Source organism: Strix aluco, chromosome 10 (genome assembly GCF_031877795.1).
Source record: "Strix aluco isolate bStrAlu1 chromosome 10, bStrAlu1.hap1, whole genome shotgun sequence".
In the NCBI taxonomy this organism is placed as follows: Eukaryota; Metazoa; Chordata; class Aves; order Strigiformes; family Strigidae; genus Strix; species Strix aluco.
The window spans coordinates 13,678,155-13,704,762 of record NC_133940.1 but is presented as its reverse complement, the minus strand read 5'-3'; the positions used below and the strand labels follow the sequence as shown (position 1 = coordinate 13,704,762).

Here is a 26,608-nt window from a genome sequence, read left to right as displayed (position 1 = left end):
CTGGGGAACTGGAGAATAAGGGCAAATGCGTCCTCCCGTGCCCTCCTCATAGCTCCTTTTAAAGGACAATTTCCTTATGCTAGTGTCTCATGACAAAGTACTGCGGGACAAGTTCCCAGGCACACATGGGCAAGTACAGCATCCCCCTCATGGCTTATTCCATTAAAGCAGAAACTAAAAAACACCCTCTTGTCCCCTTGACACAGATTTAGATACAGAAAAACAAGCCTGCCCTTAATATCCTTAAATCTTTAAAAGACTCAAGATACTCTGCTGCTGGTCAGAAAGTAGATCAGCTGCGACTTTTAAAAATGTCAGAGAACAGCATTAGGAAAAGAGTAATTAGACCAGTAGGCTACTACTCAGGAGAGCTGGTTTCAACTCCTGATGTGGCCACAGGTTTCTGTGTGACCTGGGGTGTCCCCTAGGGCCACAGCCAAAACACGGGACAGATGCCCAAAGCAGGCTTAGAATTTCTTTGCATTTCAGGTGCCAGCAGGAAGGATAATCACCCCGGGCCTTTTGCCCAGGAGTGCAGTGCAACACCACACGCCCAGGAGCCCAGCCGCTATTCCTGCAGCAGACCATGAGTGACAGGGCAAACCGAATCCCCTCCCAACTCCTCCTAACGTTAAACGAGGCTTTGATTTAAGCCTCTTTCAGCGGGGCACTGCTCCTAGAGGTCTCAGCTGCTCAGATGGAGAAGGGAAAACAGTTCAGCCTGAGAGCTTTTCTCATGACCCCGAGACAGGAACAGCTTTATCCAAATCCCACCGAGAAACAAGAGTGCTACAGGCAATGTTTTAAATATTTAATGTTTACACAACACCCGGAATACAAATGGCAATTCAAAGAGAAGGAAACTCCTGTCTTCTGTAAGCTCCTTGGGGAGTTTTCTCTTCATGTGTGTTTTTCAGCATGATTGACGTCTGCCTACACAAATGGTAAATGGCAGCATATCGTGTTTCCTGCGTGCCTCTAAAAACATCTGTCTCGTTGCCTTTCTCCAGGGCCCTCGTTGCCAGCATGAGCTCCACACCCCCATGGAGAACATCTGCCACAACACTCGTGGGGAAAAACCTGCCTCTTCCACGGGACCACAGCAAGGCAGAATGCCTTGCCCCAAGTCCCAGCCGGCTGTGGAAGCGGTCCCAGCCTCCCGTCCCTGCGCCGTTTTCTCTCTGAGCACCGCTGGGCACGGCCTGCCCCCACAGAACATGCCCGCGGCCCGGGCCCAGGCTGAGGTGGACCCAAGGGCCACACGATGAGGGCTCTCCTGGCCTTTCGCAGTGCAGGCGACTGGCACTGCCCGCGGGGCCCAAAGCGCCACCCCGCAGAAGAGGCGAATCCCTGAAACTCAACGCCAGCGACTCTGCAGTTCCCCCCGAAAACGCCCGGCGCTCCCCCGCGCCCCGGCACGAAGATGGCGGCGGGCGGTGCCCGGGGCGGGGCGGGACGGGGCGGGGCCGCCTCGCCTGGCGCCAGCCGCCGCTCGCGCACCGTTGGGCGAGGCCGCCACCTAGCGGGCGGCGGCGGCGCTGCCCGGCCAAGGGTCCCGGTCCGTGAGGCGGCGGCGCGCGCCGCACCGAGATTGGCCTCAAGGCCGCGGGACTCGATCGCCCGCTCCGGCCGCGGAGCTCTTCTTGGGCCCCGGCTGCTGCGCCGGCCGAGGCAGAATCGCCCCCCGTGGCGGGGACCGGGCCAAAGGAGCGGCTGTCGAAGGGGCTCCTCATGCAACCCTGGTACTGAGCGCTCTTGGACAGCAGGAAGGTGATGAAGCTGCAAGCAGCGTCCTTGATTTATTCACAGCTTCTCGGGGTTTCCAGCTGGGAAGGTGTGGGATGCCCTACCCGCCCAGCCAGAGCTGAAGGGAAGCCCCCTCAGCTCACCCCTCCATTATCTGCTCCCAGTCAGGGTGCTTGGCTCGCTCCATGTGCCCTCACCTCCACAAAGGAGACAGTTCCTGCAAGACCCTTCCTGCAAGACCCTTCCTGCTCAGAGAAGGGGTGTTGGTGCATGCAGTAGGCTCTGCTTCTTTTACGGGTCTTGCAGGGGTTTACAGGAGGCAGCCAGGGTGCTCCATCAGGGAGCGGAAAGCATGGTGCTGAGCAACGGTTCTGTTGCTGGGGCCTGGGGGAGAGCTGAAGGGTTTCTCTGAAGGGCTCATAGGCAAGCCAGGTTTGTGTCTGTTCAGGGAAGTCCTGGGGCCATTCCCTCAAGCTGTGTGTGCTCTGGAGCCATGTTCCTCTCTTCCTCTTCAGTCTCCTTTCCACCCATGACCAGCCTGCCTGAAAAATAACTCCAAACACCTGCTTCAAATCTTGCTCCTGCAGGAAACCTGAGAGATGGCAATGCTGCCTTGGTTTTCCCTACTGCCACTCTGACTTGTAGAATTGGGCCTTTTGTTTCTCAAGGTTTAGCAATTTTTCTTATGATTACGGTTAAGGTGGTTGGGGGATAAGTCCTGCCCTGTACAGTGGGTAAAAAGCTTCTCTGACAGCTTTAGCCAGAGACAAAGCACAGCCCCTTCTGTGCCCTCTGTTTTAGGAGTTGTCTTCCTTTTATTCAGTGCTGTGTAGAAGGTTCACCGCCAGCAAACCATCAGTCTGGCACTGATCCCTTACTTCAATCCCTCCTGCCATTTCTGCTATGAAGAAAGAATGAAGGGACTTATTATCAAAATCCTAAGATGCAAGCTTGGGATGAGTGATCTAGATTCAAAATGCTGTTGCTGAGTAGAATCAGACCTCAGCTGATTATACAACTCTGACAGGTTTTAGTGAATCTTGGTTAGTTTTCAGATTCTATCTCTCGGGCTCTTCTCTGTAAAAAACTGCTTAAATTAGAAAGAGTAGAGTAAACATGTAGGATTAAAGTAGAATCACTGCTGGAAACCACCTAATATTTTATTAACAAATTGCCCCATGAAATTAAGTGAATAATAGATGAATATAGCTCTGGTGGGACACGAGAACCTGACAGTGGAGCGTGTTTGCAACGTGATGGGCAGGTTGCAGGCTTGTGTGATAAATAGTCATGAGTGGGGCAAATCCACTGAGACACCTGCAGTAATGGCTCTTCTGACAGGCATGAGAACAGCTATTGGAGCAAAGCAATCTGGAACTAGCCTGAACTGTGAAACCAAAGTCTTTTGGCATGAAGGAGACCCTGCTATTGCATCCTTTGTTGTGAAGAGAGTGTTTCCATAAGAGTAGCTCTCCTGGATCATGGTTGGGTGGGAAGAGAGGAACAATGCTTGGTCCTAGATAGCAGGATGCTGCAGGTACTGAATGAATAAAATGGGGTGGCTTTGGACCATAGCCTGTTCAAATTCTGCTGCTACCACCTGCTTTGTCCATTGTTCAGGATTGTTACGATCTTGCTAGTGTTTGCCTTGTTCAGACCTCAGAGATGTGACAGCCCCAGCAGAGCTGAAACAGATGCAGATGGGAAACGTGCCACATTCACTGCTTGGGATGAAGGGTCAAGTTGCTCCCAAAGGAACAGTTTCTTGTTTAGTCACTACAGTTCATTTATTCTAGTAGTCACAATTAATGCTGATACCCACTAGCGTCCTTATTTGAGATACCTCTTAACCACTTCAATAACTGTTCAGAAGTGCTGCCCATTGCCTTGGTAAACCCATAGCTGTTCTGTGTATCCTGCTATCAAACCTTCTGCTGACAGCCCCACAGGAAGGCAGAGCCAGTGGACATTGCCTGGGTCAAAAGAGCCCCTTGTAGTCTCTGGCAGCCATGTTATAAACTGCCCTATTGTAGCACAGCGCTGTGTCCTCCCTGCAGCTGTGAGTGATTCTGCATTAGGCACAGCACCTGTGCTGCAGCCTGGGCTGTGCTGCCCTGTGCCAGGAAGGGTGGTGAGGGGTGATTTCTGTGGCTGGAAGTTGAGGACTGAGGCGTGTTAGAGTTGTCTGTGGATGCAGGGTTGTGCAGACAGCAAGGTGTACCCTTGTAGGGGAGTGCATGTATTTATGGAGGTATGGGGGGGTTCTGAGGGGCAGAGCTAGGTGCTGAGTGTACTGATGTGTGGGAACCACTGTCTTGCAAAGGAGGAAGGTCTGTTGTTTACTTGCGCTGTGATGTGCCTTTACACAAAGAGCCAGCTCTGGGCTCTTGTTTGCCTGTTGAGGGTGCAGGCATGAGTCAGGTTTGGAAAGCAGCAAATCTAGAGCAGGGGAGAGGGTGGTGGGGTGCTGTTCTGGGGGGTGTTAACAGGCTGTGCAAGACAGCAGTGCAGACATCAGGGACACCTGGAGATGCAACACAGTCATTGATGTAAACCAGCCCAGAGGATTGCGTGATGATGGTGCTCAGGACACCTCCAGCAGGGAGGCTAAAGGCTGCTGGGAACATCCAAGGATTTCAGGTACTATGTTGGAAAGTTAAACTGTCCACAGTGAGACCTCTTTCCAGACCACAGCTGTATATGTGAGCATGTCTCTTTGAATGCTTTGGCATAGCCCCATTGAATTACAAGCTTTTTCTGCCATGGTTTTGCGCTGAGACCAGAGCTGTTGGATTGCTCTCGGTTGCCACCTGTGTGGCTCATCTTGCTGCCTGTCTAAAGGAATTCCTGTCTCTGACAAGGCTTCCAGCAAGAGCTCCTCCTCAGCCCAGACAAATCACATACAATTCTTGGATTACACCACCACATTTAATACTCATTTGAAAAAGTGCTCACGGTTTTGTTCCACTCTGGATCAAAGGCAGCTACTGTGAGAACACGTCTATATAAGCTGTGAATATTTATTATCAGCTTGCAAAATGTAGAATTTTGTTGTACTCACATGGGATTTTTCATGTTCTTCCCTCAACTGTGCAAATGAATCACAGTGCGCGTGGTGTATATATAGGCGGACGTCAGCTTTTTATTATGATTTAAACTCTGGTCTACTTACTCAGTCATGAATTGAAAACACATGGCTTTAGTATGTAGGGCTTTTTTATTCATTAAATGTTAAAACTGTAAGTGGCAGCTTCCAGGGGCTTTCTGTCCAAATTTCAGGAAGTTGGGTAAATGCTTTGTAAGAGAGCAAACAGTCCTGCAGCGAACCTTGCAGTACAGAAATTTATGATGCTACTTCCCATTTCATCTTCAGAGTATTTTCTGGCTGTAACTCATCCCCCAAGATCCAAACCTTTAGGCAAATAGGAGATTTGTTGAATAGCAAGATTTGGGAGAAAGAATGGACCTATTTGTAAACTTAGACCAGTTATGCTATAAAATAAGGAGGACTAAAAGGAGGAAGGAAATTGAAGAGAATATTTAAAACTACTGTTACAAATCAAATTTTGTAATGTATTCTGAAATTGTCCTTGTTCAAAAATTGGACTACATTTACTAAAATATAAATAGAAGCCAGATAACGGTAAGACAAAGTGTTATAATCCTCAAATGGGAAAAATTTCATGTCAAATTCATCCAAACCTTTAGGATTTATCCAAAATGAGATTGAGGCTGAGCAGAGTAGGGAGAGAAGTTTGTTTCACCAAAACCGTTTCTTCATGTGAATTTATTTTTGTCCTGTTTTTTATTTTGCCACAGCACAGAGAAATGTATTCTTTTCTGAGTTCTAAACTATGTTGTTACCCCCATGAGGTGATATATCTTCCTTTACTAGCACAGGGAGAGGAGCTAGACAGGGTGAGTGCTTGAGTGAGGATGGGTTGTGAAAGATCTGAGATGACAAGAACTGCCTCGCTGTGGTACAGAGCCCAGGAGCAGCTCAGCCTCCTTGGGGCTGAGGCTGGGCACCTATGGAATCTTCTGTGGCTCTCCCAGACAGTGCTTCTTCCCCACTCAGGCTGTTTTCCCCTCCACAAATGAAACGGGAACAGCAAAATTAGGCAGCTCTAGACTGAACAGCCAAGGCAGGAGAAAGTACCCGGCAGCATGCGAGAGTCATCCCTGAGGCTGCTACAGGCTCACCATGGTGCTCGGAGTCATGGGCACAAAGTCACTCATGGGTTTTGCTGCACATCCTGGTCTGCACAACCCCACCCGGCTGTGAGTCCCACAGAAGCCGTGTGTGATTCTTTTCTCTACAGCCTGGACGGGCGGTTATCGGAAGGGACCCACTGAGGCAGAGGCGTTGACACTGGCTTTATGCAAGTGAGGAACAGTGTGCAGCCTAATAAGGAATATAATTTTTTTTCATGGTGCACATTAATCTGCCCTGTTTTTCGTACAAAAAAATGCCTGCAACTCTTGCCAAACAGCCTCGTCTCCTTCTTTAAAAGTTCATTCACAGTTACAGTCACAATCTCAGCTGACAAACAGTTTACTGGGAGTAAACAAGGCTCCGCATTTTGGGTCTGCTTGGAAAGTTTCCTGGTGTCCCTGTGACTCATCACTGGAAGGGTCATCCCACCCCCCCGGTGATGTGATCTTGGTACAGTCCGTAGAGTTTCAGGTTAAGAAGCCGAGGGGATCTTTGTTTGCAGGAGTCATTCTGGAGTTTGATGTGTCTCAGAGCAGGGACAGACCTCAGCAGGTAAGTGCTAGAGGTAGCTTTTCAACTGATATTTACTTCATTCGCACCTTTATCTTCAAGAGGAAAACTCTCTGTATTACTAGTAATGAGCACTTCAGCCAGCACAGTGAGAAAATGCTTTTGTTTACTGCTGTAATGTGTATTTCTTTCAGAAAGTTACATCTTGACTGTATGCTAACCCTGAGCCAAGCGCTCATTGTGATTTATTGCAAAAGCATGGTTGCTCTCATTTCTTCTGGGATAACCAGTCTAACACTAGTCTTCTCTCTATAGGTATCATTAAGATTTATACCGAATAAAGGGAACATACTGCTAAAGTGTGTTTTGATCTCAGTGCTCATATAGTTCCATTCTCCATACTGTCTCTGATCTTCCACAAATACTGTCAGTTTTCTGTGTGGATTCTTTCACTGTGAAATTCAAGTGGGTATTTTACTTTTTTTGGTTGTTGTTCTTGTGCAGCAGTGATTTTTATACTGTGTCTAAAATAATAGGTAAGTGGATACATAAAATAATGGAGTGGCCTGATAGGGAGTTACCCGTTAATTTACAATAATGGTCTTTTTTTAAACTAACTTTTATGAAAAGGCAGAATGGAGAGATACTGGAATTCTGAAGAAAAATGTTTCCTGTGGTTTCAGCACAAATGCTTGGTTTGAGCAAATCCACTGACGTTGCTGTTAGCGTTTTATTTAGATCTTGTTATAGATCTCTTGTCTTAGGTTAATGTTGATTGTAACAGTTGGCATCTACCATATTAAATTACTTTTAATTCAGAAGTAATTTTAAGTCAAAATTGTACCTCTCTAGTTAGCTGCAAATCTGTCTGGACTTGAGGTTATGGTGGAAGGTCGTTTTTTGAAGTATGCAGACACCTGTGCACTTTGGAAAATCCTGTGTGCCCACATATCCTTAAAAATGTGTCACATAGCCACTTTGTGTCTTCACTAAAAAGACTTGTTATATTAGTATAGCTAAAGGATCAAGCTGTGCTAAGGTTGGATCCTGTGCAATATACAGAGCCCTAAACAGGACTCCTTTCACTAGAGCAACAAAGTGGCAGCAAAAAACAAGCAAGTGGCAATTGCTGTCCTGAAACAGAAATGACCACCGTGAGTACGTGCTTCTGAGTCCTGTTGAAAAGGTAGCACGTGCTCATAGTGTTGGTGCACAGCTGTTTAGAAAAGCATTTTAATCTTGCTTGTCAACTGCAAGCAAGTATGCACATGTTGCGATCTGCAGTGCCATATATTCATCCTTGTACTGTGACCCTGGCTGCTCTAGGAGTCAGAGACCCTCAGAGTCCAGATGTAGGGAGAGTTTTGAATTATTGAATGATGGCTAAGATCTAGCAAGGGACTTGAGCATCTGCAGGGGGACAGAGGAAAATGCTGGGACCTTAAGGCTAAGATGTAGTCTGAAAAACTTGACTGAAGTTCCTGCTTAATGTCTAAGCTGTTAAGTGTCACATAGTCCCATAGTTCATGTACTTTCTGTGCCCATAACTTAGTACATGCTCAGTACAACAGAGCTACTCAGTGCACCATGGATTTCCAGCTGTGGCTGCCAAACAAGTTGTGCCTCTGGCTGAGCCCCTCAGGGTCTTAGTGCAAGAGGCCTTCCAGCAATTTGCTTGTTATGTGTGGACAGGACCAAGAGTCACACAAAACACAGTGGCAAAACCCCCCACTTTTCTAGTTTGTTTGCAGGCAGTGAGGCAGCATGAGCTACTTTTTGATAGCAGTAGCCGCTGCCTGAGAGCCTTTGCTGAGAAGTAGTTCTGTGGTGTGAGCAGAGTCAGACTGCTGGGCTCCCTCTTGGGGACCAGCCTTGGCACCCAGCCACAGCCCTTCCTGCTGCAGAGGTGCACGGCAGGGGAAGGTGAGCTGGGACTGTGGCTGAGCTCAGTCCCTGGTAGCCTGGTTCTCTCAGCACTCAGGTGAATTGAAGGAAAGGAGCCCTGGGTTTTTGTCTCTGCTCGCAATGATCTTGAAGCATTTCAGCCAGTGAAGGTTTCACCTGGAAATCAGTCAGTTGGAGGCAGAAGTCCGCTCTGCTGCTGACTCCATTCCTTTTTAAATCTTTGCCTTTGCCCAAGTGGAGAGAGAAAATGGTTAAAAGCTATTTCACAGGCAGCTACACTAGGATAAACTCTCACAGAAAAGGCAAGGAGGGGAGAGAGGGATAAAAGCCAGAGTTTACCCTCTCTGAGTGTGTTCTCCCAGGACTTTGACTGGTTTTGACTATGAAATCAGCATTGTACCACTGAGTAATCCCATGCACACATGCGTGTTGATTTTGCTCAGTTTTCAAACTGAAAAGATCACACACACCCCTGACCATCAGCCCTACAAATTCAGCCTCCCTCTGCTCATGCCAGATGGAGTCATTCCCCCTTGGCCATGATCACCTGTAAGTGCAGCTTTTCTCAGCTGCTGTTTGCTCCCCCTGTCCAGCCCCAGCCGGGTCAGTTCATGCCCCCGAAGGCTGGAGCAGCCATGCTTCCTGCTGTGGGCTGGGGGGGCTGCAGTGTGCAGTTAGCCAGCACCTTGCACCCCAAAGGGCTGCAGAGCGTTTGCAGGGCGTGAGCCCCGACTCCAGCATTCCCTTCTTGAAGGGTAGAAGTGGGCTTGCATTTTCTCTCACCAGGAACTGACTAGAAAAGAGGTAGGAGAGAGAACAAACTGTGAAAATCAATGACAAGGTTCCTGGTGGAGCTCCTGCACAGCTCCTGGGCTTGTGGAACAGCAGGCTTGGTTTTGAATCAACACCCACCCTCCTGAGCCGTCTTGCTTGGACACAGGCTTTGCAGCATGAACTGCATTCTGGCTCCCAGCTAAAGTGCTATAGAAAGTCTCTCTGTCCCAGTGAGACCTGAGAGAAAGGTTTGGTTAAGCACCATGATGTTGCAGTACCAGTGTTGTGATCAATTTTATTGTAGCCAGCTGATTCTACCAGGCCTTGATGCTGTCCATGAAAGCAAACAGGTTGTAGCCAGTCCTATTCCTGGTGTCCAGTTAGTCTCCCCTGTATTTCTGCTCAGAAGTGATAGGATGTGGGCAGATATTCTCAGACAAAAACATGTGAGTTTTCCTCTCTCTATTTTAAAGCTAAGTATGGCAAAACAGCTCAGCAGAACCATGTTGGCACCTTCCTGTTTCTATGAGACGACAAATGCGTTTCCTTCCCTCAGCCAATTCTTCAGCTGAGCTGGATAGAGAAAACTTTATATGCCTTTTAAAGTACTGAGTTACAGAGGCCATAAAATAGTCAAATTAACCTTATTTTGTTGAAAAATCCAAAAGCTGGATGAAAGAAGGGCTAATGCTATACAATCATGGTATCCCCAGAGAACGAAATAAAACTCGGTATTTCATCCAAGCAGGAAGAGCATTGCAGTCCAAAACAACTGCGAAGCCCTGGGACCATGGTCATTAAATACTGGACTGGGCACTATTAAATTATCCTGTGCAGTGAATTTAATTCAAATTGAATATGCTCTTATTAATGCAATTGCATATCCACACAATACAGATTTAACACTGACTTTATGCTTTTAGATGGGCTGATGCAGAAGAAGGGAGGATACCCAATCCAGCATAAATACTCCCAGTGCATTGAACTGTTTATGGAATTTGAATGAGTAAATTTCTCCAGTAGTGATGCCCTATGTTATGGACTGTGATGCTTCTGATGCATTAGTAGCAGTGGAACAGCCAAGATTACAAAACCGCAACATATGTGAAGCAGAAGCTTTTCAACTGCTTTAAATTCCACTGCACTCTTAATGCAAATTTGCAAAGTCACTGCTTTGTAAGGACCTGTGATGATTCTGCATAGGAAGAGAAGGCAATAACCTTTTCCAGCTGGAGACCTGGAAGTGCCTTGAATTAGTTTCACAGAAACCCAGTTCAGAGTAATTTAAAGCTTTTGGCTGCAGGGCTGCTTTTTTGGAAGCACTCACTGATTTGATTGCTCTGAAGCAAGCCATGAGTTTGGAGAAAGATGTTTGGGAAAATACTAAACTATGTTTGCAAACAGTTAAATACTTGAGTCCCTGCTTTGCTGTCACAGTCCAAACAGTGGCTTTGAGGTCTGATGATAAGTCACTATTGAAAGAACAGAGTTTAGAGTTGGGAGGTTTTTGTGCGTTCTCAAGACAGGCACACAACTGCAGTTACAAAAGAGAAACCCAAGAACCAGGTGTAGGCTGTTATTGGTAAGGCTACTGTTTGCATAAAACAAAAGCAAGCTTGGTATTTGCAAATCGATAATAATCTTAACACTGGGATGCTACCCCAGAGCACAGCATGTGCTGTGTGAATCCTTTCTGGCATCCCTCCATGGTCTTCCCAGACAGGGGCTCCTGGAACAGCTAGAATGTGGTCCCAAGGCTGGGGTGTGCTTGGGCAGTTTCATCTCAGGATCCACTTGCTGGAAGAAGCAGCTTCATGTTCAAAGCATGTTCAGCTGCAGCCTTAAATACTGGCTAGAAATGCACTTTGCCCCTTTAGTTCTGGTGCTGTACATGGAAATTCCTTCGAGTCCTGCAACTGGAAGAAAAAAGTGGGGTGCGTAATAAAATCTATGTGTTACAGCACACCAAGCCTCTTCCTTGAAGAGGAGTTTCATCTAGAACCGAGGGTTCACTGCAGCTGCTTGGCAGTGTTTGCCTTTGGGACTGAAAGCACTGGTTTTTGTGGAGGCGAACCCAGCTCTGTGCCACCCCTGTGCCCCTCCTGCAGGGATGGGAGTGGGAGGGATCCTTTTGCATGCAAGCTAGCTCACTGCTGAGGGCTGCAGTAACTTCTCCCTCAGAATTTTTACCCTGTGTGTCGCTTAGTTACACAGAGTAACAAAGATGGGCTGAGAAGAGATGACTTCTGTTAGTTTTTGTGTGCTTATTGCATGAATTTAATGGTAGCAAGGGTGTAGTTTTCCCTCACACGCCTGTCTGGACAGTCAGTCTTGTTTGTTGTGGATCTTCTATGTAGCAGCTAGGGAAGAGAAATTATAAGACAGGAAAATGTGAGTGTAAAGAAACACTGTTGGGCAGAGGAAATAATACTTGAAGCGCATCTTAATGCTCTTGTGAAGAAGTGGATTTCAAGTGAATGTCCCTTTAATTTAAGGCTGCTAATAACGCCAGGAGCTGGTATTTGCCACTGGGTTGTGTGTGATTTAGCTGTACTCTTGCTGGCTTCAACAGGAGGAAGCATCTCTGAGTATTGACTGTAAGTAAAAATGAAATGCTTCTGTTGTCAGGCTGAGGAGGGGACTCTGGGAGTAGAGCCTGATCGAAAAGGAGACCTGTGCTGGCTTGTCTTCACTGTTCTGCTGAAATCCTTTTTCTGATCAAAATAGGAATCTCACTGGAAAAAGAGAGGGTCAGAGAAAGACTTTAAAGCTCAGTGGTTGAAAGCTGAGAGATGTGGGACCTGCTGTACTCCTGCTGATATCAAGGGGAATTGCCACTGTGCTGTAGAAACCTTGGGGTCAGCTGTGGAGCTGTTGTGCCACCCAGAGAGGTGAAGTGCTGGGGAGCTCAGGTCAGGGGCTGGAAAAAATAAAAAGCAAAACTGTAATTGTATATGGCCAGGGAAATAAACCAAAAATATAAGAATGGCTGACCTGTAGAGCTGTTTGGGGGTTTCCCCCACTGCTTCTCTCTTCTGTCCCTCCCCTGGAGGGGTCTCTTTCTCTCTGCAGAGCAGCAAACTCTCCAAACTGTGGTATGGTGTTTTTAGGACTGTGCTTCTTAGCCCTCGTTACGCTGTGCACAGCTCGCTCTCTATCACATGACAGTGCAGGGAGCCCTGGAAAGAGCTGCTGCCAAGCTGTGCTAAGTGTTTCTTCAACGCAGCTGTACGTTATGAGCGTCAGCCAAACCAGAGGTAAATCAGGGTGCAGAGTAGGGGAAGCTGTGCCTCTGCATACTGTGAACTTAAGAAAGGAGGAGGGAGTGTGGTTTTTAGTTTGGGAGCTTTGATGTTCAACTGAAGGTCAAAAACTGGGAGCTGCTTCAAAAATAAACCTTGGAGTGGGAGCCAGGTGCTTGCTGTCTGTCTCAGCCAGGTTAGGCCATGTCCTGGTAGGTGAACACTCCAGGTCAGGAGAGGCTCAGCTGAGGTCCTCCGTCCTCAGTGCTCAAACCACTAGGTTATTATGTAGAAACTGCATTTATATTCTTGATTATAGACTTTCCAACAAGAAAAAGAGACTTCTGTTGCGTTTCAAAAGGGGTGGGTTTGGGTTCCTGTGAAAGTGGGTTCTTACTAGTTCATCAGATGGTGATGGGACTTCAGCTCCAGAGCTCAGTGTCTCCTGGGCGGATGGAAAGCAGCTAGCAGCCAGGCTGGGCAGCCCTGGGAGCCCGAGACCCTTTCTACAACAGGCACTCAGTCATTTGCTCAGGGTGGTGCAGGAAGCCTGGAGAGGGGCGGATTAACAGCTTGGAGGGAAGAAGCCTTCTCCTTGTTAGCATTCCCCTTGGTGAGCACTGCCCTGTGGAGCCCAGGGTGAGGCGGGTAGCAGCTGGAGTTCGTGTGCTGTGCTTTATGACCATGTTCTGTGCATTGCTACCAGACTGCCTGTTGTGTAACGGGGTGTTGATCCTGGAAGGACTCACATTCCAGTCCAGCAGATAAAAGGGGAGAAAGGGTGGGGGAACAAGGTCGTTAAAGACCTATCTCTATGAATTAAGCAGCAACAGCTGAAAACCTTATCACCCAGGAGCTATTTTAAAAACAAGCATATCTTGCAAATAGGCTTGGGTTAGAATGTAAGTTAGCTTGTGGGGAATTTTTAATAGGCAAGAATGCCAATTATCATGAAATAATCTATATCCCACCCAAATTAGCAAACTATTTTTTTTTTTTTTTTGTCCCTGAGCTATCTTTGTATAACTGACAAATTTTTCTGCAATTGAATTTGAAGAACTTGTTTGTGGGGGGAAGCAAGCCTATTTGCTTTGTCTTGGGAGGCCATCTGGCAGATGAGATGCCTTGTGACTTTTTTTTGAGGGAGATCATTAACAAGGACATAGCCCTTAAGAAAAAGGAAATTGCTAAAAAATAGCATAGTATCAGTGAGCCATTTTGGTTTTGAGCAGTTCATTCAAGTGTAGTTTTGTTTTGTCGAAGCTGGATAACACGTCACTAAGGGACTCCATGGCCCAGTTCTGGAAGGGGAGCCTTGGCCTGGCTGAAGGCATAGCACTTTTTCCATCAACTCCAACAGGATCAGGATTTGACTCAAAGTTGTTACAGTCCTGATGTATGCAAAATTTATGTCTGGATTTTTGCCCTGAGAAAGGATGGAGAATGAGCTGGCATTTGAATATTTGGCTGGTTGAAATATCAAGAATAAACTGGTTCTTTGTCCTATTGCTTTGCCATGTAAGATTCTGACGGTAGAAATCAGGTGGTACTTACACTTGTGGGTAGTTTACTCTGAGTATGGTTAGGGGGCTTTGGAATGGGTGCAAGAATGGCAACAAGGTAGAAGAGCACTCCTGAGTATTCTCCTCATTTCCATGAGTGAAGGCATTAGAGCAGCATTTCTCATCCTTGAAGGAGCATCTAATTTATTTTAGGGCAGGGGAGAGAGGAGCAAGGGAAGGGAGAGAGAGGGAGGAAGGGAGGGATGTTAAAACCATCCCTAGACTATCTTGGCCGCAGTAGCTTTCACTCACAAGAACAAAGATCATGATAAATTTGACATTTCCAAGTGTTCCTCATTACTCTTCTGTATTTCTCCTGTTGTGTTCATTTGCATGCCTGGAGGGGCTTGAGCCTAGATTGGTTTAGTTTTCTCATCCAGATTGTGCTGCAAGTGGCTCAAGGAGCATGAGCTGAGATCAATGCAACGGGACACAGCAATTAGGCTGCTAGGACAATGTGATGCCATGCTCCATTGCATGCACATTGTTTAAATCTTACAATCTGACATCAAGACAGCCTGCATTTGTCTTTATTGCTGTAGGTAACTCAAGGAAGGGGAGATAGATCTCTAGCCCGTGGCAGGAAGGAAGAGGAGAGGAATTGACACACAGGAGCGTTCCGAACAGAGTAAGTTCAGATACTCTCTCCACTCCCTCTCTTGAAATAGAGGTAGCATCCCTCACATCCCCCAGACTTCAAACTATTCCGAATGATTTATGTAGTTGATTTGTGATTTGTAATGTTTTTAAGCAATTTATTTGAGCTCTGTGGCTCAAATTTGCCATGTGAACTTGCCATGTAAACTTGCCATGTTAGTTGTGATTCTGGGAACAAAGGCCTGAGAGCAAGTTGTTTAGGTTTTTTTGTTGTTCTGAGTTTTTGGGCGCTTTTTAAATTCTTATCAGTTATTTGCAAATATTTGCTGCTTGTGGGAATCCAGTTCCGTGAAATATAAAGTTCAAAGACAATAATACCAGCCAAAGTATTGTCACTTAAATTAAGATGGAGAACTGTGGAAATCTGTTTTTTGTTTTCTTTAGGCATAAGAGTTGGAGTAGATAATTAGAGCTTTAGTGGCCAGAAGAATAATTCAGGACAAAAAGATGGTCCAGCCCTTCACACATGGTACAGACTGAGAGCCAAGCCCCACTCTGTTACCCTTCCAATCAATTAGACAAAGCAAAATGCTGGGTTTGTGCCTGGTCTGGACTCTCTAACGCCTTTGCTGATAAGAGTTCTGTTCAGCCAAAAAAATCATCTTAATATATAAGATCTTCTTGGGTTTTACAGTTTTCTAGTCTACTGCTTAACACAATCTAATTGATAATCTGGGGTTTTTTTTAACAAAAAACAGTAACTGATCTTGTTTAGAACAAGTTATGTGCTCTGTTGTTAAAGACCAATGAGCGATATCATCTATGGACTTTAAAGAGCCTTTATAATTTACACAAGCTAATATTCATCTTATCTAGACAGAAAGATATGTCTTCACCAGTGCAACTCTTCAGAGATCAGAAGTACCATGAGCTGAAGAGGCAGTGTATCCAGCAGAGACGGCTCTTTGAAGATCCCGAGTTTCCAGCCTCAGATGAGTCCCTTTTCTATCAATCAGCGCCACCAAGGAAAGTTGAATGGAAGCGCCCAAAGGTAATTGATGGTCTCCTTGTATTATTCTACTTCTACTGTCTTCTCTGTGCTAAAACACAGTTATGTGAGTATATTCTACCTCCTTTTTTTCATTCATTTCCTGTCACTCTGTGATTCAAACAGCAGCCCCTTTGTGTCACGCTGCTGTCCAAAATGAAAGTCATGCCTTACTGTAAAAAGACAAAAACGAAGTGTTCTGTGCAGCATAATCATGCTTTTTACTGTTAATGGCTCTCTAATAACAAACATCAGTGTGAGGTGACTCCAGCCATAGTGATGTTTAAATCAGCCCTCTATTTAATTAAAAACACCAGCAATTAATTAAGAACACCAGTAATAGATCAGTCAATATGGAGAATATATTCTGTGAATAAATGCTTCATTTCCTGGGACAGTCTGTGGATATGTACTTGTCTAGGTTGGAGTGTTGACAGAAGCGTTTTAGCAAGGTGTTGAGATTCTTAATTGAAGTTTCTCTTTAATACCTGTCACTTTGGAGGGCCTGGTGTGTATGCACAGCAATTGCAAGATAAAATCTGAGCTTTAGCTATCTGATTTTTTTTCTTTTTAAGTTAGATATAACCCTTGCAAAAAACACTATAGAATGTTAGATTTTATTAACTGAATACATAGCATCTTCCTGCCTGACGTACTGGAAACAAATAATAATGTAGGATTATTGTTCATTATTATAGCTCTCTGCATGTTTTCAGAGTAACTTGTGCCTTATTAAAATGTGCAGGGAAAGGAAATCTCATGGTAGCAAGGGGAAGTTTCTTCAATCTCAGATAGCTGGCTAGTTCATTTCTATGTATAAACAAATGATTTGTAATTTTTCTGGGAGGAGAGAGTAGGAAAGAGAAGAGCCACAGTCTGCCCAGCAAGGAGTCTGTCTGAGGCAGCAAACAGCAAGACACCATTGCCAGAGTGGTCTTGTTACACTAAAAAAATGCTTGGGTATTTCTAACTGCCACTAGCGGAATGAATTGAGAGCCCTCATTATCAGCACATACCCACTTTCTGGTCAAAGCAAATGGATTCTTTTTTGTTCCATTGGAAACTAACTTGTGCTTCCAGAATCAGTTGGTTTTCTCTCTACATAGTGCCAAAAATAAGAGGAAACCATGTGTGTATCATTGGCTGCCAGGTTACCTTTTCTGTTAACTACACTGGAACCACTAAGTCCAGCTACAGATGGATCTTAAGAGCTTTGAATGACTTCTGCAATATAGGGCAGGACGCTCACAAGCTACTCCCAGGGAATATGCAAATGCACAGATGTGTAGCTGATGCAGAGGTGTCTAAGCAAACCTTTGTTCTGTACTTGATACCCTTTTCCTCAACTGTGTTTCAGAGACATTCTGGTGAAATCTTAGCAGCAAGTTTTATCCAGAGGGAATAGAGAGTTTTCCTTTATCAACTGATATAATCTCTGGTCTCTGTATGGCTGTGCTGAATTTACTGTGGATTTTGCCTTTGACTTCTATAAAACCTTGATTATACCAGTGATTTCATATTCAAAATGAACAGCTATTGTCCATACACAACCAATAATGCTTATGTCTATGTCAGTTTTACTAGCATCTTAACAGGAAAACAAATATGTCATTTGCTTCTAATTGTGACTAATGTACTAGACATTTCAAATTGTTATTTTACTTGTATTTGGGGTCTGTAAATTGGTTTGCTCTGAGGTTTTATGCTTCACATATCTTGTATTTATGAAGTAGTTTACAGCCATAAGCAAATAATTCAGAAGAATACAAAATCATTCCCAACTTTGACACTGTGGCTTTCCATCAAAGAGTGTAATCTGTTCTTATATTCTGACAAGTGTAATGAAGAGGACCGTGGAAGCCTCTAGCCAGATGCACACAGTGTTAAGCGTGATGAATTTGTCCTTTACTTCACCCATGTCCACTTTTGAGATTAGGGTTAATCTTCTGGAAGCACAAACTTGGGAGGTCTTTTCTTAGAAAACGTGATGCCAATGACAGTGTGATCTACTTCATATGCAGCTGGTACTGTTCCCTGTCCTCTGTGACAGGGGATAACAGATGAGGCTGACCAAGGCTGAGCTGTATTTGCCAGGATGGCATTAGACTGTGGGATTTTTTTTCTTCCTTTTTTTCCTGGTGGTGTTGATTTCTCACAGCAATGAGAGAAAGGTTAATTTCTCACTTCAGTACTGAAATTTTAGTGAACAGAGCAAGGGTTGCTTTCCTGCTTCTCATTTTTGTTTTCCAAGTAAAACGTGAGACTGAAGAACAGGGAGAATGAATTTGGAAAAAAATGTATGCATTACAAAGTCATTGGGTTTATTTTTATTTCTGTAGTGCTTTCCTGTTTATTGGAGTCTTTCATCCCCTCCTAGAACGGGAAATACCATGCAACCAGTCACAGTGAGGTCAGGGAAAGCTTTTGTGCTTCCTAAGAAATATGAAGCAAGAGCTAGACACTAGACAAGGATGCCATTTTAGGCCATTCTTTTGTGTGTGTTCTACTTGAAGGCTAGTAACTAACATTGTGGTCCAGGGGTCAATACTGAGTCCAGTGCTGTTCAACATCTTCATTAATGATCTGGATGATGATGTAGGGGCATTGGACTAGATGACCTCCAAAGGACCCTTTCAACCTCAGTCATTCTGTGATTGTGTGCTGTTCTAAAGCTGTGCCTTCCTTAGTCTCCTTCCTTGGTCCAAGATAGAGCAGCTCTTATGGCCCACGTGGGGCTACTCCTACAGATTTGTGGAGAATAGCTAGAGTATCCCAGTCTTGCCTTTCTTGGGTGGGAGACAGAGTTGATGCCTAGGAGGTGGTGGAAGCTGCCTTTGTTCTCATGGTGAGCCTGTTAGAATGTCTTGAAGGAGAGGGGCTTGTCTGCTGCACAGAGCAGAGGTGAGGATCTACTTCCCAGTGTTTGTTTGTGGGTTATCTCTCTCTGCCATGTGGAACTATATTGTACTCTTAAGTTAAATGGCTGAATGCTTAATTGTCCTTTTGGAGTGATGGGTTTTCCAGAGTATTTCCTTTTTTGGAGAGGGAAATGGCCTTGCAATATGAGCTTAAGGCAGAGGCCAGAACTGTCAGCTACTGAGACAGATTCTGAGCAGGCCACTTAGTCATCTTGTCTCACTAGCTCACCCAGAAACTACAATGGTGTCTCCCCCACCCACCCCCCAGATGTTTGTACAGCATCTTGAATGTGAAGGAACTAAATGGTGATGCTGGGTTTCCTGTCCTCCCTCCATCTGCATAGGCAGCGGATAGCCTACCCAGATGCTGGTACTTGTATACGAGTATGAGCAAGGCGCTTTTTGCTTTAGAAAGCCTGTGTAGCTGTCTGAGCAGCTGGGGAGTGCTGCCCAGCACACACAGAGCTGGGGAATGCCACTGCAGTTGCTGTTGCTGGTGTCCAAACAAGTACATTTGGGATCTGTGAATCTAAAGCTTTTCTGAAGGAGAGGTGAAAGCCGGTATTTTAGTTTCAGCTCACAAATATGCTCGTGCTTTGTTCAGTTACCCTAAATGGTTGGTGGTGGCCAGACAGAACAAATACTTAGGAAGAGTATTGGTATAGTCAAAAGGGTTTTATTCTGCTCTAATGGAAAAAGGAGTTAAGCAAGAGAGAGAAAAGAGGAGGAGGGGTAAAGGGTTTCTTCCACTTTGTTTTTGTCCTTGGATCTGCACCTGCAATGTTAAATATGTTCTGTTTGCTCATTCCAGTCAGACTCACAGCGATAGGTCATTAACAATCTGACATTAATCACTTGTTTTGTACTTTTAAAGTCTTTTTGGGAAAGAGAACAAAGACAGGGTAGTGTTACTTCTGTGGCACCCCAGTATTAAGAAACTGGCAAACACAAAAGGCACCGTGTAATTACCGTGCAGTCTCCCTAGGATGGTGTGACTTTTCAAAGAAAAATGTTGTTACAGAAAGATCATCCAACAAATAAGAGTGCTGTGCACCGTTTATGTGCAGTACTGGGTCTTGGTTTCTTTGGGTGCAGTGTGGCATGCTATGCAGTTGGCAGGCCAGACTAGCGGGTTCTGATTGTGCACAGGAGATAAGGTGCATGTTTCTGATCATGCTGGATTTCAGTGCTGGGTAGTAAATGAACTCAAAAGGTCTGACCCCACCTGGGATATCTGATAGAGCTGGCTGAAACATGGAATTGGCAAGTTGTATACTAGTATGAGCACTCTGAAATTCCATATTTTATTCTAAGCAGAAGAAAGAAAAGTCTGAATGTGCCAGAAGATTTGCCTAAAAATGAGCTTGGACCTTATTTTGCTTTGTTTCTATATCACCTTCCTTTGTGACACTCTCCACACCAGTGATGGGTTACAATAAGTAAAAATAGTATAAAAATGCCAAATTGTTTTTCACTCTGGTGAAAAAAACCTGGAAATGTTGGACTTGATTTCTTAGAAAAATTCGTCTTTGTCAGTGACACTTTCTGACAGAATTGTTGACAGATGACACTGGTGTCAAACTGTGATTGCCCTGGCAGTCAATGTCTTGCACTCTACCCTTCATGGTCTCCTGTAGCCCCAGGGCTTGCCCAGTCCAAGGCAGTTTATGGGCACTTCGGGCAGGACTCACCTTGCCCAAAGGCTAGATGCTCATCATGGATGTCTGATGTGGAGCAGTCACCACCAGCTCCCATACAAGCAGTAGAGAGGAACTGATGCATTTAGGGTGCGCTTCAACTGACATTCCCAAGATATTTGCTTCAGGCTGAGATATATCATACCTCACAAGTGCCTCGTCTCTGCCTACCAGAAGTTCAGAGGGTGAATTCAGGTGTTGATGTGAACAACATGAATTCTTTGCTGGTGTTTCAGGATGTTGGGCTCTGCTAATATCTCAGTTCCTCTGTCCACCTGTAAAATAATAACTGAGCTGAGCATGACCATTTCAAATGTGCAGCATCTTCCAGAGCCCTTCAGTGTGCAGGAAGCCTCCTTGCTGTAACACATCTTTGAGGTACAGCTCATTTCCCCTTTGCCTCGGACACCACACAGGGAGGTGCTCCCACTGCTTCTGTACTGTTCCAGACTGCCACTGAGGGAGAGTGGGATCAGCATATCCCCACCTTCCTATTGCAGTACCTGCACTTGACCACCTTGCATCACATGAGAATCGAGGTATGTCCTTCCCTCTTCTGTTTGCTCCACATCATCACAGACGGACAGTGTCTCTGCCCTGTTGTGGGGGAAGTCATGCAGGGGCTGGTCAGAGCTGTCCTCAGACAGAAGGGCTCAGCCTGTGAGCAGGATTTATAAATGGCTGATTTTGCACAGCCATTTTCAAGAAGCACTTTTAGAACCTAATGCAGACCTGAGGGACTCTCCTTTTTAGAACTAGGCCCCCTGCCATTTAGAACAAAAGCAATAATGTAAGACACAAACCACCTGAAATTTTCTGTGGGGTAATCCTGCTGATTTGTTAGAAAAAGAGGAAGAAAGAATCCCCCCCATTGCTGGACATATTTTCTGCCCATTGATATTAGCATCAAAGCCCATCCTGCTCTTTTCCTGTGATTTCCCTGGAGTTTCCATCCCCTCAGCCAAGCTGAAGTGGGACTGGGGGCAGCTGTGTCCTGCCAAGAGGTAGGAGAGGCCTCTTGCCCCCTGCTGTCTCTGCTGGCCCTAGGATGTCCTCAGCCACCTGTCGTGGTTAACCCCTTCCTGAGGGCAAACACTGCCTCTGCATGGTGGTCCTGGTCAGCATTGGCTTCTAGCAGCAAGCAGCTCTAGTGAAAATACCCAGGAACGACAGTAGCTCTGCTGAAAGGATATTTTGTCCATTTTGTTTTTAACTAAACCTCAGGCTTGTCTAAATTTTTTCACTGAGCACTGACCTTGCAAAAATCTCAAGGACCTCTTTGTCAGCATTAAAGAAATAGCAGTGATCCCCCAACCAGGGCAGGCATCCATGTGGGGAAAGAGTGGGTAAGCTTGCTTCAGAGATAAGCGATGTTCTTTAGTTATTCATAAAGGAAAATAATAGACTGATCGTACAGAATGAGAGTCTTATCACGTGGTTTCCTGGTTTCCCTGCTTGACCCTCCGTTTTATAAGCTCTGTTTTTGCTGTCGTCTGCATCTTCTAGGTTTAGACTAGATATTGGTTTAGACTAGATATTAGTTTAGACTATAGTTTAGATTAGATATCTAGGTTTAGACTAGATATTAGGAAGCATTTCTTTACAGAACGGGTTGTTAGGCATTGGAATGGGCTGCCCAGGGAGGTGGTGGAGTCCCCATCCCTGGAGGTGTTTAAGAGTAGGGTCAACTTAGCGCTGAGGGATCTGGTGTAGTTGGGAACTGTTAATGTTGGGTTGATGGTTGGACTGGATGATCTTCAAGGTCTTTTCCAACCTAGATAATTCTGTGATTCTCTTTATGAAGGGACTATGATTGTACCCTTATGTTCTGGAAAGACAGAGCTGGTTCTTTTTCAGTAAGACAGCACAGAAGGACACTGTGTGACAGTACTGCTGAGCTGCTTCCCAAGAAGTCCCTCTTGTGTCCCACGCCACAGGAGGGACTGCTGCTGTGTTCGATTAAATCCCCATTAACTCATTGGAGCCAAAGGTCAGATATCTGACTGAAAGTGGAGCATTGCATACTCGTGGCCCACTGCCTGCCCTGTGTTCCTAGAAACACTGCATGTTGTGGGCACCATTCTCCACTCTTCTCACCAATTTTGCAGTGCTTTCAGGGGTGGTTCTCACCATGCAAGTGAAAAGGATCAGGAAAGAAGGCACTATGTTCTGGAATTATACAGTGATGGGAATAAATAGAACAAGTGTTTCCCCAGTTCCCAAATTGGGGAGTGTGGGATGAGCAGGTTGGTGAGTTATCCAGGGCAGTGTGAGGGACTGAGGTGCTAGCGAACTCAGGAGCTCCAACTTCTGCACCTGCACATGTTTCTTGAAGGTGGCACCAGCTTTTGTTTGCTTCTAATTGATGGAAAATAATCAGTTGTCTCAGGAGATAAAACATCTTCGTATTTGCAAGAGCTGATTTGAACCTCAGAAACCTCCCCTGCCTCTATACCTGCCTTTGAAGATTCTTCCCTCCTTTGGAAGGCAGAGGAGGCCTGGGGCACACCTGCCTGGGCACTTAGACTGGGTTAGCTTTACATATTTTGCATTAATGTTCTTTATTCCACATATGTTCTCAGTGGCAGGATTTGTGGTCACACTAAGCAGTCCTCCAGTATCCCAGTCCTCATAAACTTTGTGGAGTGAGTGTCATGAAAGACTTGGCTGTCAGGTGTAAGCACACCTGGGTTAAATGGCCCTCAGAGGTAATGCACAGCTTCATCGTCTGATTCCTTTCTCTCTTCTGTAACTGCATTGCTGCAGTCTAACCGTATTTTTCGGTTTGACTGTGAACAAGACCAGAGACATCTGCTTATGTTTGGGACTACATGTCAAAGTTCAGTAATGCATGCAGGAGGGGCGCTGGCGGGGGAGGTATCCTGGCACTGTGTCTGGATTTGAGCAGTCACCCAACAGTTCCCTGCAAGACCAGGTTTGGGGCATGGAGTGGAGTGACAGCTCATTGCACCCTGGGTTATCTGCCAGGATGGGGCCTGGGGGTAATCCAGAGCTGAAGGAGAGTGGAGATTAAAGGGGAATAAACTGACATGAAAAAGTGATGTGAACTCTTAGCAGTACAGAGTAGTTATGTTATAGCCTTCTGTGTAGCAATGATTTGATTGTAACAGCCTCTGTGAATGGTGACACTTCTCTGGTTTGTCAGGTTCCCTCCCCACATCCAGAGCTCCCTTCTGCAGCATAGCTTTTGATTTAGCAATCACTTTTTCAGATCTGAACGTGCTTTTTTCTCCCTTCAGCCTATTCTTTCCAGTTAAAAATATGGGGCAATGCCAGTGCTCTTGCTTAATCAGAATAGAGGTCCCTTGCCACCCCACCCCTCGCCCTTCAAGCTTTGCAGGATCTAATTATTGATCTGTGAAAATAAGATTTATTCTGCAAAGGCTGCTGACACATCCTGAAACAGCTGGTTTTGAGTTTTGTTTCCCTGTCTATGCCCAGAATTGTCCATGAACACAAGTTGCAAAACCCTATGTGCTGTGACATTTGTGTTAGTACTTGAAATACTGGCACATGTGGAATGTGCCTGAATCTGAGCGGTGAGGAAATGTGTTTCAATGTGTGAGCCTCTGCTGAGCTTTGAGGGAGTTCACAAATCCTTTTATGTGACTTAAACATATGGAGGCATTGATGGAAATAAAAAAGTGGTTGTAGGTTGTGAGAGCCACACACCAGTGTCTTGCAGCTTGCTTATTTGTTGTGCTTCTCTGGAACATGTTTGTAGAAGACAAGGACTGTGAAAAACTCAGCCTTGCACTAACATGAAATAAATCTTAACTGGCTTCTTTTTCCTTTTGCATCTGTCACATCCTAGATCATAACACCATGGATGTTGTCCTCCACAGACAGACCAAGTGGGTGACTTTCAGACTGCACTCCATTACTGGTGCTGTATGGGGTTCCTAGAGGATTACAGGACTTCCTGAATTACACTATTTATCATTTTAACAGGCACTTTTGTATGCAGTAATTAGCTGTGATTACACATGAGTGCAGTAGCGGGGAGGCTATTTGCCATTGTTATGAGTAGTTTTACTTGCCATTAAAAGCAGATTTAGCTTGTGATCTTGAGCTTCAGCTTGTTCTCAGCTATGGAAAAGATTAAGTCAGATGTTTCTTTGCTAAACATACATGTGTGCATATATGAAGAGTCGGAGTGGACCTTAATTTTTATATAAGAGCATAAGCCTTGCAGACTCAAAAGCAGTATAAAAGGTCATAGGCAAAGTAGGCTCTGACCTAAGCTTAAACCTTCATCTTAAAGAGATAGGAAAGAAATTAAGAGCTAAACTCTGGGAAGCAGTTGCCCTGGAAGGTAATCAGAGAGGTTGATGGGAAGGTTTCTGTACACATTAATCATGTTTTCTAGGTTAAAATTGTGGAGGCAGAGAGAAGACTGTGAAGTCCTCTAGGCATGATGCAACCTTCTGTTAGTATGGAGGGGGTGGGTGAGTGGACAACAACAGGTAGCCAGGTAACCACCAGAAGAAAATTATTTTAAAATTATGGTAAATGATCTTTTCTTTCTGCATTAGCTATGCACACGATGAACTGTGTACCCCATAACCTCCTGCAAATGAAGTCTAGCACTGCTGAACGTTTGATTTAATAAAGTGTTACAGCATCCTAGCTGCTTGATTATACTGAGCTTGGCTGCTGCCATCTGTCATTCTCCTGCAGGTGTCGATCTGAAGAGGAGAAATAGCTGCTTGCCAAGGGCTGGCTGCTGTAGTCCCCACACTGGAAGTAAGGACAGGCTGCTGTGGGGAGGAAGGCGTTAAATCCATCCCAGCTGTGGGAGCTCAGATGTTGGCACAGCTCCCAAAGATGCATGTGGCAACACAAAAGCATGCTCTTTACACTGGTTGCCTTAGCAACTGGACATTCAAATGGCAGGGATTGGCAGTCAGATCCTGCAGAAGATGATGCAGTTGCAATTAAGTCGAATTGTCTTCAGGTTGTTAGATTTAATTTTGAGCGGGGGGGGGGGAAGGGGTGGAGTGATGGGTGAACATAAGTAATATTAACAATGAACTGCCACCCATTTGAGATCCTGGTGTAGGCAGGACTCCATCATGCTGTGTGTTTCTTTAAGGGTAAAATCAGTGCTGGAACTTGGCTTCTGAACCTTGGTTTTTTTGTTGGAGAGACTAAAAAATCCACCTCAAGCTTTATTTGTTTAGTGAGGGTAGATTTAGTGGAGTTAGCAATCTTCTATACATCTTGGCTATCGCTGTTCTTGCATTCCGGTGATCCACAGACTCCTTGGAATCAAAGGCCCTATGGAATTGGGCTACAAGAAGGAGGTGTCCAAAAGTGGAGGGCAAGGTCTTTCAAATCCAGGTCAAAACAAGGCTTAGCCTTACTCTATGGCTGTAATTCTGGAGCAGCTGGATTCAGAATCTGCCTTCTTGTTGTCTTATTTGGTGAAATCAGTTGATTTGGATTGTTTTCACCAGCAGTGAGAAAAGTAATGCTGTAACGTTCAAGTGGGATGGTTGCCACATGGTTTTGCCCTGAAGTCTGAGACAAAGGTGGTGAGCTATGATTTGGTGCTGGAGAGGTACATGTGAATCCACTGAAATTCAGAATAGTATAAAGCACTTAGCAGCAGCATGGTGTGTCTTCAGTATATTGAGACTAAAGTTTCCCATGCTTTTAAAGCCCAGCAACACTTAGTCAAAAGCAAGAACAGTTAACCAATCATTGCTTAAAATGTTTCATGCAACTGGTTTTATTCACTATCAGTTACAAGGTCCTCATCTTGTCTCTAGTTACACTTCAGAAATGGTTTTCAAGCCAACTGAATGTTCATGACAAGTCTAGGCAGTGAAGCCCCCTATTCATGTGACTTAAGTGATGTGAATGATTGGGTAAATGTGGGGTGCTAAAAATGTAAGAGAAATAGCATCAGGAAGTGCTGTCTTGGATGGTTTTTTCTGCTCCTGAGAAAAGCATAAATACTAACCCATCTGCCTGTGTTTCGAAGGGAACACTGAAATCTAAATGTTATAGAAATATTAAGGATGGGGGATGGATCAAGCTATTAGCATTTGGTTTAGATATTAATAATTTCATCCACTGATTTGTACCTGAAGAGAATTTCAGTTTATGGATATGAGAAGAATATTTGGATGCTAAATTACAGGTACTTTGTGCACACAAAACAGACTCAGTGAAATGCTGTCAACGGTACGTTGATGTGCTGCTGCATATGCTCTCTGCCTTATGTGAACACATCACATTTAGGTTGGTTGGCTTGGAGACTGAATGCATGCAGTTGTAATGGTGGCTTCTGTTCTGATATGTAATGAAAAAGGGCCTGCTGAAATTTTTCAAGGAAGAAAAAATGTGAATACAAGCAGACGAGCA

General features: G+C 45.1%; 1 protein-coding gene across 2 annotated transcripts in view; it reads left to right on the top strand.

Moving 5' to 3' along the window:
• The first annotated feature begins 6,484 nt into the window (after positions 1–6,484).
• CAPN6 (calpain 6) overlaps positions 6,485–26,608 on the top strand; it is a 65,855-nt gene continuing 45,731 nt past the window's right edge. Inside the window, exons 1-3 of one of the 2 annotated variants that reach the window (XM_074834978.1) lie at positions 6,485–6,514; positions 14,498–14,583; positions 15,429–15,603. In XM_074834978.1, the coding sequence (XP_074691079.1) occupies positions 15,439–15,603 (165 nt within the window). In that variant the 5' untranslated portion in view covers positions 6,485–6,514; positions 14,498–14,583; positions 15,429–15,438. Of the gene's footprint in view, positions 6,515–11,722; positions 11,749–14,497; positions 14,584–15,428; positions 15,604–26,608 lie in introns of those variants that run through there. The other variant, XM_074834979.1, reaches the window with a different exon arrangement.